The following is an 11,024-nucleotide window of genomic DNA, read 5'->3' on the forward strand; positions in this document are numbered from 1 at the left end:
CTCCTTTACGAAACGCCTCCTTAACCGTCACAGATAATGACAATCCCAGCCGCTATTATACAGAAAATGCACTTGTGATTCCAACGTATGGCCTGCAGCCTTTATTTGACAGCGATCGAGTAATTGAATGGACATGATCATATTCACACAAAAGACATTGAACAAAATCAAGTTATAAACACGAAACAAAGAAATGCCAAATGAATATCCTCTCAACCCTCCTATATGTCTACAAAACCATGGGATATAGATGCATCCTGAGCCAAAAAAATAGGAGATCATAGACATGTTATATACTTTACTATAATTACAGTCCTAAGAAGCACCAACTTACTCAGAGTCCGGTCTTAAAATCTCATATGGATTTGTTGCAATTGCTGTTAGTATTAAGAGATACAATAAAAATTAGCCGTAGTGAGTTGTTCCAACCATCAAAACCCAATTAGTCGGTTTTTATTTTATTTCCCAATCAATTCATTATAAATTTAATTAGTCCGGTTGGAATATTCTTCTTTTCATGCTCCTAATTGTTTGTATATATTTTTTGGGATTTATTATTCTTATATTACATAAGAAAAAATTTATCTCCTACACACAAATTTAAGATGGATTATACTTACTTTCTCTCCCTGAAAGTGAACCCCATTTACATAAATGAGTCTGTAAGAAATAATAGTTATATATCCTACTGCATTAGAGAGGTTCAGGCTTGTAGCCTAGTTTAGAAGCTGGACCCCTCAAGCATATTTGGGCTTAAAAACCCTAGTCATTAGTCAAGAGAGTTCAACTCTATAACATTATTCCTTTATCTATAATCAGTATAAATGCATATTGTCTTAGCCCAAATCCATTTACAGCCTCATGCCACCCAAATTTATGTTTAAAATGTGATTTTACGTTTTAAATCTTGGTTGACTACTTTTCATTTGAATCAAGTTTGGTCATGAATATGGGTTTGAAGAGAAGTAACATTTATTTACTTTTACTTTGGTGGTTAATGTAACAGCCCAAACCCTGTAGCAGGATATTATCCGCTTTGCCCCGCGCACAAGCACCGTCGAGCTCACGGTTTTACGTTTTGGGTTACCCCAAAAGGCCTCTTACAAGGAAAGGTATCCACACCCTTATTTAAGGCATGCTTCGTTCCCCTCTCCAACCGATGTGGGACATTACATCCTCCCCCACTGGGAATACAGCGTCCCCGCTGTACACACCGGTCCAGGGCCAGGCTCTGATACCAAATGTAACAGCCCCAAACCCTGTAGGAGGATATTGTCCGCTTTGCCCCGCGCACAAGCACCGTCGAGCTCACGGCTTTACGTTTTGGGTTACCCTCAAAAGGCCTCCTACAAGGAAAGGTATCCACACCCTTATTTAAGGCATGCTTCGTTCCCCTCTCCAAACAGTTAAAAATATTAGAGAGAACAACATTATTTTTACAACAAAATATTTTTTTATAAAAATTATTTATATGTAAATTATTTCATTAATATAAACTTTTAATTAATTTAGTTTTATAAAATCAATATAATTTAAAATTAAGTTTGTAAGTGTTTACTATAAATAATAAAGAAATAGAAAAATGAAAGGATGTGAAGAATTATCTTTGACGTTTGTCAATGCTTAAATCATATAAATATCAATTATAATATTTAGGGTTTAATAATTCTCATGTAATATGAGAAGGAAATTTTTTCTATACATTATTCGATTTCCGTATTGACATAGGTTTTACACATGATTTTTTTAACATATTGATCTCACATGACTTTTTGTCTCTATGATATAAGAATTCTCTTATCATATAAGATGAGAATTATAAAACCTTAATATTTATAGATTCAAAAATCAAAACGAAAAGCTAGTTTATTCGTAAAAGAGTTTTTACGTGGCATTGTTCAAGGTCAAAAAGCATTTGAAAAAGAAACATTTAATTATTAATTATGAGGTTCTACATAAAAGTTATAGTTTTAATACGCAAATTTTATTTGTTTAGTTGAATATTCACATTACATGGTAAGCATGCGAACACCTATAAAGGGATTTAAATTCAAAACAAAATGGAATATATATTTTTAGACAAAACATTTGGAATAATTTTTATATTCTATGTACAATTTTAGGATATGACAGCAGAAATTTAGTTGGAGTTAATAGTAGTTCAGGATCATGCACGAAGGGAATTGGTTCACACTAATTAACCATGTTCATCGGATATGCTATTTAAATCAGTAGGACCAAGAAGCTGGTATGCGGGGGTTGTTTGTCCCCTGTACGTGGAGCAAACTAGCCTCTCACGCAGGGCCCATAAAAGGCCCGTTCTCCCGAACGCTCACCAATAAGATTTTGCTTTTGTTCAAAGCATGAGCATTGATTAAACAAAAAATAATTAAGAAAAAAGCATGGGCATTGATCCAAGACACCTACTTGGCCTGGAAATCCTCAAGAGAGATCTTAGGTTGGTGAAAGGTGGTCAATGGTTAATAGTATACAACTTGGACAGTGTGCCCTTCTTCCCATTTTGTGCAAGACTTTCCTTCTTCACATTTATTGGTATATGCTCTCGTCTTACTTGACCATTGATTTTCTAATTATAATTTAATTTTACTCGTTGCCTTTATGTTAATTATTTTCTCTGGCCTTTAGTATCTTTTTCATTTCACTATTTATCAGTTAAATTAACATAACTTTAGGGATCATTATATGTTGCTAAAACATGATTTGAATCGAACTTTTTTGACGTAAATAAAAAATTTATTGGAAACCATAGTTCGTATGTAGAGTATAGGGAAATTTTCCATCAGCCAAATGCAATATGCACAATGGGCCACATGTTTGAGAGAAAAAAATGATAGGGGGTAAATCTAATTGCTTAAAAATTCACAATACTGCTGCATGATGCAACAACACAAGATAGTGAGTTTGCCAATTTGGCTAGTTGTTGTTTTGGGGAGCTCAAGTCACTTTCAAAGTTGCGTAGAACTCCCAAAGGACACTACTTTTCCTCCCAACTAATTTTTTTAAGGGTTTTATGTTTATCATTTAATATAATATAACTTCACTTTCCTACACACACATTAAAGAGGTGGGGTCTACATATTTTTTTTCTCTTTCATCATTCCACTTTCTCTCCCCCTTTTGATGTGAGGGCATGTTTGGTGTAATGTATAAGACCTGATAGTATAAGCTTATACTATACATTATGACATTTTCAGTTGTTTGGTGTGACAATAGTATTGTATAAGCTTATACATCAGGGTCCCCTAATACATCAATATGATGTATAACTTAATCAGGTCTAGGGAGGTGAGATTAGACCTGATAAGGGAGGAATGTATTAGTTTTATCCGTTGCGATTTTTTTTCCTCCTTTTTTAACCCTTCTGCCCTTTTCATCTTCTTCCCCCTTTCTTCACCACCGTATCCCCTTTCTTCACCACTGTATCCCATTTCTTCTTCCTATTTTCTTTTTCTTCTCCCTTTTACAACACATTTCTCTCTCTTATAAAATTGCAGAACCTCCACTTGCTCGAACCAAGAAGAACCATTTGCATTTCATGGAACTTTCACATCGTTCAGGTTAGTTTGTCGCTCTATGCTAATTATTTATCTATTTGTTTGTGTGGCACTGTGATTTTTGGTTCCCATTTGGTTACTGAGAAAACTTGATAGAAATCGAAAACCAAATCGACAAAATAAAAAATGACCTCGTTTGTTTGCTGTATCTCTGTTTTGAATGCACTCTTGAGTTTGAAGTTTGAATTAACATTTGTTCATGTAAAATCAAGCTTTTATAGAGTCATTTGGGAATGACTATCCTACTCATCCCATAAAGGTCTTTTCTAACTTGGCAAAAAGAAAGAAAAAAAACGAACAAATAAAAGAGGTGCCTTGTGCGTAAAAAAAAAGTTGGATTACCAAGCCAACGGAAGAGAACAGAATGAAATGCATGATTAATTTTAATGTATTTTGTACTTGTTTTCATGTTTTTTAAATCCCAGATTTCATTCTTGAATTTTTTACATTTTTATGCTATTGTAGAACACCATATTGCTTATCCAATGGCACATAACAAAGCCCTGTTTATGAGAAAATATGGATTGAAATACGATAGTTCTGGTTAATGCTACCTCAAATTTTTAATTTACCTATCATGAAAGGGATTGGAACACTATACCTTGAACAAAATTTACCCTGAACCTGTTATTTAATACTATAAAAAAATTTCATTTAAAATACTAAAGAACATTGTTTATTTGTTATTAGTGTTCCAATTCCATATTGTTCAATGATTAGATTGTTAGGTGGCTGATAATAGTCCATATTGTTCATTTAAAATACTAAAGAACATTGTTTTTTTTACCCTGAACCTGTTATTTATTACATTGTTTAAACTCAACCAGTAGTAGAATTGGAGTGAGTTTTTTTTTTACTTTTTTTTTAATGTGTTGTTAAAACTTAAAGAGGTTATATTTTTCTAGTGACCTGTTCATACTTTTGCATATAACTTAAGTGTTTGGTTGATAATTTAATAGAAACAACCTTGCTTCCAGTTGGACAGTGGATGGTGGTAGGGGTTGACACACATATAATAAGGTTACTCTCGTGTGTTAGATAAACAATGCTATTTACTTGGACCCTGCCCAATCACAATCTTTTATTACATTAATGTGGGAGCTTTTATTTGGTGGAAGATCATGTCATAAGTGTTCAGCTTTATTTTCTTTTGTCTTGATTTTTATTGAGGTTCAAGATAGGATTGAACTCATGTATTGTATTGTGACTTTTGTATGGGAACTTATATAAATGCATGTATTATTATTGAGTTTTATTTTTTTGTACAGTTGTATTATATGTTAATATATTTGATAGGTATGGCATCTGAAAGTACTCAACAAGCCAACAAAGTTAAAGCAGAACGTAGGGCTTGGAGTGACGAAGAGTTCAGTACACTATTAGATTTATTAGAAGAGGCAGTAGCCTTGAACAAAAGGGCTGATGCTGGGCAATTCAAAAGTGGTACTTTTAAATGGTTAGAACAAAAGTTGGAGGCCAAGTTTCCAGAAGCAGGCATAAAGGTGAAGCCACACATTGAGTCGATCATGAGGAGGCTTAAAATGAAGTATGGTAACATATATGACATGTTGAACACAAGTGGTTTTGGATGGGATGATGTTAACAAGAAGATTCTAGTAGATAGTGATGATGTGTGAAATGCTTACATCCAAGCTAAGGTTCTTTAATTTTTTTAATCAATTATAGAACATGTTTTTTTATTTTTTATCTACTTTAATTAACTATAATGTGCCTATTTTATTTGTTTTACATGTAAAGAGAGATGCAACCTTAAAGAACTATAGGACCAAAGTGTTTCCACACTTTAATCGATTGATGATCATCTTTGGAAAGGATCGTGCTACTGGAAAAAATGTTGAAGCTCCTACTGATGTACTTGAGGACTTGGACGAAGAAGAACAAAATCATGGAAACAATGGTACTACGATTTTTCTAGAGGGAGCTAATGTATTTAGTGATGATGACATCCAAGATGTCACTTAATCAATGTCTGTGAATCAAAATAAGAATAAGGCAAAAGATACTAACTCTGAATGTCGGCGAGTAAGAAAGAGATCAAGAGGAGAGGATGCACTAGCCACTATGATGGGTGAAGGTGTGAAGGAGCTTGTAGAAGTTGTTGGAAAATCTGCTGATAGGATGGGTGCTATGGTTGAAAGTGTTAAGGTAATGGCTGAAGGTGTGAAGGTTGTGAAAGACTTTTATGATGATTCAAGGGGTATTGCGGATGAATTGATGAAATTGGAAGACCTCACACCAAGAGAACGCAATAAGGCGGGTATTTTACTTATGTCGAATCTTCCTCTAGTGCATTTGTTTTTGGGGTTTAAAGGTGAACACAGAGTGCAGTTTGTGAAAGATTTGCTTGATCATAACTCTTGAAATTATTTGATAGAGTTGTAAAAGGCTCATAGACCTAGTTTTTGCTCATTTCATTTTGATCATATTATGTCCTGTATCTAAGAAAAATACTTGTATTTTGAATTGGGACCAGTTTGAACACATAATTGTGATTCTTGGTCATTATGCTATTTATTCGATCAAGTTTTTCTCTTGGTTGTTGCTTTTTTTTGGATGCTTAAATTATAGTTAATCTTGCTTATAATCTACATTGAGGATGTTCACATAGTTACTGTCAATATAGAAGAAAAATATTGTTTTGTTATTATAATATCCCTAACCTAATTAATTAGCAAATTACATGTAGTTAAATAATTAAGCATGTTTTAGTGAGTAAAATTAAGTATAAGGCTTAATGAAATGAATCTGAGTCACTTTGGAGTTAAAAAGTGTATTCAGTGAAAATTAAGGGGTATAAATGGGTACTGGCGAAAGTGCCCAAAATATAAAAATAAAATTATAAATATTCCTAGAATAATATTCCAGACTTTTGGGTAAAGTCTGGTAATTATTGGAGTTAAATAGATAGACGAACCAATACCCACTTGATTCCACTTAACTAATGTTAAGTGGCCAAAGCAAATAGAAACCCATTTCCCACCCCATTTTCCCGTCGCCAGCATCAGAGAAAAGAAGAAAGGAAGGAGAAGGAGAAGGAGGGAGAGAGAGAGAGAGAGAGAGAGAGAGAGCTAATCTCAACCATTTTGAGTGATTCCAAAGCCTAAACCACTCCAAATCTTCCCCTCTTTCATAATCCTAGCTTGGTTTTGAGTGGGGAGCATTGTGGAGAGGGATATTGCTCCTCAAAAATTCGGCCCTTTGGAGAAATTTGGGGTTTTGAGTGCTTCAACCTCCATTGAAGCTTGAGGAGCCATCAATCCTTGGTTGTGTGACCATTGGTGGTAAGATTCTAACCCTTGAACCTCATGATTCCTTGAAATTTGCATGAGTTGGGGTTTAGGAATAGTGTTTTAGGGTTTTGATGAAATGTTGTTAAAGTAGCTATGTTCTAGGAAGAATGGAGCTTAGTGCATGTTATAAGAAATGCTAGGAATGACATTTAATCGGTGAAAATGAGCTTAGATAGTTATATGACTATACTTTGGAAAATTGCAAGAATATGACACTTGGTTATGAGTTTTCTTGCATTGTGGAACCATTGTTGGGTTGGTCCTTGATTGTATCCTTGTGTTGTCTAGGATTGAGGCAATTGGATCAACCTTAATTGACCAACCTTTGGGGCAAGCAATGGAGATGGATTAGTCCTTGAAATAGGTAAGTTCATCCTTGTGTTGTGGTATGAATAGGATAGCTTGGATTGATGGTGATGAGTTATCCTTGAATGCAATATGTTAATTGCATTACCCTTGTATAGGTATATATTTGTAAAAGTGGATTGCTGAAACTGTTGGTGAAGAACAAAGGTCGACTGAAGCATTGAGGAAAGCCTTCGGACCTTGGGTGTAATTCCCTTGACTGTTCCACCAAGCCCTGAAAGGGTAGAGGTTGTGATTGTGTATATAAATGCAATAAAATAGTGTAATGCTTTGTTATACGTATGTGTATGCATTTGGTGTGGCATAGGATGGTGTTTCCCTATGTTGGTATGTTGCATGACGATGCGTAAATCATACTTGGTAGTTAGCTGGCCAGTAGGACTATTTGCATCTGAGTTTCCTTAGGACAGCTTGAGAGCTCGAGGGATTTCTCCTGGAGATGTATTGCACTTTGCATAGATATGTATTTACTGCATTATTATAGTTATTGCTATTACACTGATATGGAACTGTGGGGTGGAGAGATACTCCAAGGACCCCTGGTTTACTGGATATATTCGTATATCTCACCCCGTGTTGTGGGGACCCCCTTTCAGGTAAGGATGCTGCAGGAGCCTCTGGTGGCAAGTGGCCATATCTGGATTATGCATGAAATGTGGCATTTCTTTTGAGATTGTACATGTTGTTTTGTAGCTCACATGTATAGGATTGTAATTCATAGACCATTGATAGATGTATGAATTGTATATTGGAATGGACTTAGCCTATGCTCATGCCTTTGGTCATCTCTTTTGTTGATGAGAGCCAAGGGAATGATCATAGTGTTTTGTTAGCTAAGTTCCATGAATTGTAATGAACATGGTGTGTAATTGATGAGTACTTTGATTTTAATATATGTATGTTCATTAAGTATTGGATTGTTGAACTGGAAACTAAATTAGGTACCTAGTGCTAAATTGGGAAATGTTGAGAAAACAAATACATCCTGTCCGTTTGACCAATTTTCATAACCAATGTGATGGAATTGGACTTTGATGTCTCTAGGGAAGTGGTAGACATTCCTCTTAGCTTTCCATAGAGACCAAAATGGTGTAATTTGAGTGAGTATAGCTCAAATTATGAGTGGAAAACCATAGGTAGGCTAAATGACCTTGTTTTGGGTCACCCAGCTCTGTGGATGGCGCCTGGGTCGCCAAATTCACGCTTGGGGCGCCAAATTACGAGATCAGACAGTAGCATCCACGCTTGGGGCGCCAGATTCACGCTTGGGGCGCCAACTTTCTGTTTTCCCACGCTCTGAGCGTGGATCTCACGCTGCGGGCGCGGGGGTTCTGGAGGTTTCGCACCCTTTTCTTAAAAAGTGCATAACTTTGGCTACGGTGCTCCGATTTGAGCGCGGTTTGAACCCACGCGTAGCTAATGAAAAATACTATAACATAGTAGAAGATGGGAATCATAAAAGGAGTTTAGAATTAATTTGATAAGTAAAGTGATGAAAACATTTCACGACGTATTGTCAAGTATAATGGGAATATAATCTTAAGTTTTGTCCCACTATTCCGCGAAGTATATATAGTTATGATCACGCACTTGGTTATTTGAATCCGGCTTGTATAAAGAGGAAAAATTTATCCGGTTTTCTAATTGAACCAATGTGATTGTAACTGCGCTTAATGCCGTACGCAATGATAACAATCCGGTTCTAGAACGGGGTGTTGCATTTTATGGTATCAGAGCAGTTTCGTAGGGAATAACTGTTAGCTATTGTTGAGTATGCTTAGTGTTTGATGCTTTATAGTTGTCTTGGTACTCTTTATGATTATTGCACTTGTGATCACTAAGTATGAGCCTGATCAACTCATTTCTGTGTGTAACATGTGTAGTGACATGACGAGGAACCGGAATAACCCCGGACCATCAAACACCAATGCTCAGCCAGAACCTGTTTTGGCTGCTCTTGTGAGGCCTAGAAGTGGCCGTGGGGCAACGGGCGTACAGCCTGATCCCGTGGCTGAAGCTCTTGCAGCTGTTCAGAGGGAGTTGGCTGCTAGCAGGCAAGCCAATGAAAATCTGATGAAAACAAATGAAGACTCGCGGACTGCCATGGCCGCAATGATGACCGAGTTGAGGACGTTGAGGGGTCCTAGGCCCGTGAACCGGCAACCCACTCCTCCTCCTCACACTGCTACGCCTTCTCCACCTCCTTCACAGGAAGAGGGTGGATTGGGTAACAATGAGGGTGAGGGTAGTCACCACTCTGGAAGTCGGAGTCATCACACTGAGGTTCGTCAACCTCGAGTTGAAAATGTCGGTGATCATGAAATGGAGGAAAGGAGATTGATGGCTTTCCGAAAACACAAACCTCCTTCTTTTAAGGGAGGTTATGAGCCAATGGCGGCTGCAAAGTGGCTCAAAGCGATGGAGAAAATATTCAGGGTAATGAGATGCCCTGACGTAATGAAGTTGGCTTACTCTGTTTATATGCTGGAAGAGGAAGCGGAAGATTGGTGGACCAATACAGTGCAGCCCTTAGAAGCTGAAGGCCGGGAAATCACCTGGCGGTTGTTCGAGACGTTATTCTTGGACAACTACTTCCCTAGGGAGGCTAGGGAGCAGAAGCAGAATGAGTATAATGATCTAAAGCAAGGGTCGATGTCAATTGACCAATATTTTGCTAAATTCAACGAATTGGTGAAATATGCTAATTATGGGAGAGCCTTACCTACTCCGGTCGAGATGACCTCTAAATTTCAATGGGGTCTGAATGAGAAAATGTCTCGGAAGATGTCTAATTGTGATATCCGAGAGTTTAGCAAGTTTGTGAACCAATGCCGGAGAGTAGAAGAAGTTTATAATGTGGTAAAGAGCAAGAAGTCTTCTGGGACACAAGCGTCAGGTGCTAGTGGAGCAACTGACTCTACTTTAGAAAAGAATAAGAAAATAGATGACAAGAATGGAAAGAAGAAATTGCAAGCGAAGCAATCTGATGATAAATTTAAGAGAAAAGGAAACCAAGGAGAGATAGTTGTGAGTGAATTCCCCCTGTCTAAATGTGACACCTGCGGGAAGACACATAGAGGCACATGTTGGTACGAAACAAAGTCGTGCTTCAAATGTGGCCAACTGGGTCACTTTGCTAATGTATGTCCTACTAGGACTGATCGGATTTCAAATGTACACGCAATTGTTGGATCTCGAGTAGGAGGTCAAGATTATACCTTAGAGCCACATGATGGGGAGGAAACTCTCAGGCAAGTTGAAGGTATGATTTGAAAATTTCTTTCTTGTGAATTGTCCACCCAGTGTAATGATGATAGACATGTTGTTGCATAAAGTGTAATGCATGCATGTGAGTGATGTATTCTTGATGATGCATGCAATGTCTGTGAGAGTGAACATTGTGTTGAATTGACAGATTTGACGTTAGTCTGATCAAGTGGAGCGTAGGCTCTATAACCACAAAAGTTAAAGTTAACAAAAGAATTAATGAAATGGAAAGCTAGAATTATGAACCAAACTGTAAACCTCTAGGTTTAGCTTACGGCTAAAAACCATTAGGAGGTGAAGGTATAACAAAGAAAAGTAGTCTGATAACATGCATAGTTATGCCTGATTGTATGTTAATGTATTGAGGCAAAGAATAAAAGACTATTGCATGAGGGTGTGAAAATGATTGTTCTTGTGAGTTTATGTTATATGAAATTGCATTTAAGATGGATGTGAATTATTAGCGAAGAAATTCTCTAAATAGGAGAATAAGTGGATACGGGGC

At 36.8% G+C, this 11,024-nt stretch overlaps 2 protein-coding genes across 2 annotated transcripts; both read left to right on the forward strand.

Annotated features, from left to right (window-relative positions):
- The first annotated feature begins 4,873 nt into the window (after positions 1-4,873).
- LOC133302037 (uncharacterized) lies at positions 4,874-5,558 on the forward strand. Its single transcript, XM_061501757.1, has 2 exons — positions 4,874-5,206; positions 5,334-5,558. Exons 1-2 carry the CDS (start codon positions 4,874-4,876, stop codon positions 5,556-5,558), a joined length of 558 nt encoding a protein of 185 aa, XP_061357741.1.
- Positions 5,559-9,643: 4,085 nt separating this feature from the next.
- Positions 9,644-10,514, forward strand: LOC133302038 (uncharacterized; the record flags this gene model as incomplete). Its single annotated transcript, XM_061501758.1, has 1 exon — positions 9,644-10,514. A coding segment is annotated over exon 1 (871 nt), but the record flags the coding sequence as incomplete, so codon positions are not given.
- Positions 10,515-11,024: the final 510 nt, after the last annotated feature.

The sequence above is a fragment of the Gastrolobium bilobum genome, unplaced genomic scaffold, assembly GCF_033153095.1.
Source record: "Gastrolobium bilobum isolate Gb01-03AN ecotype WA unplaced genomic scaffold, APGP_CSIRO_Gbil_v1 utg19502, whole genome shotgun sequence".
In the NCBI taxonomy this organism is placed as follows: domain Eukaryota; kingdom Viridiplantae; phylum Streptophyta; class Magnoliopsida; order Fabales; family Fabaceae; genus Gastrolobium; species Gastrolobium bilobum.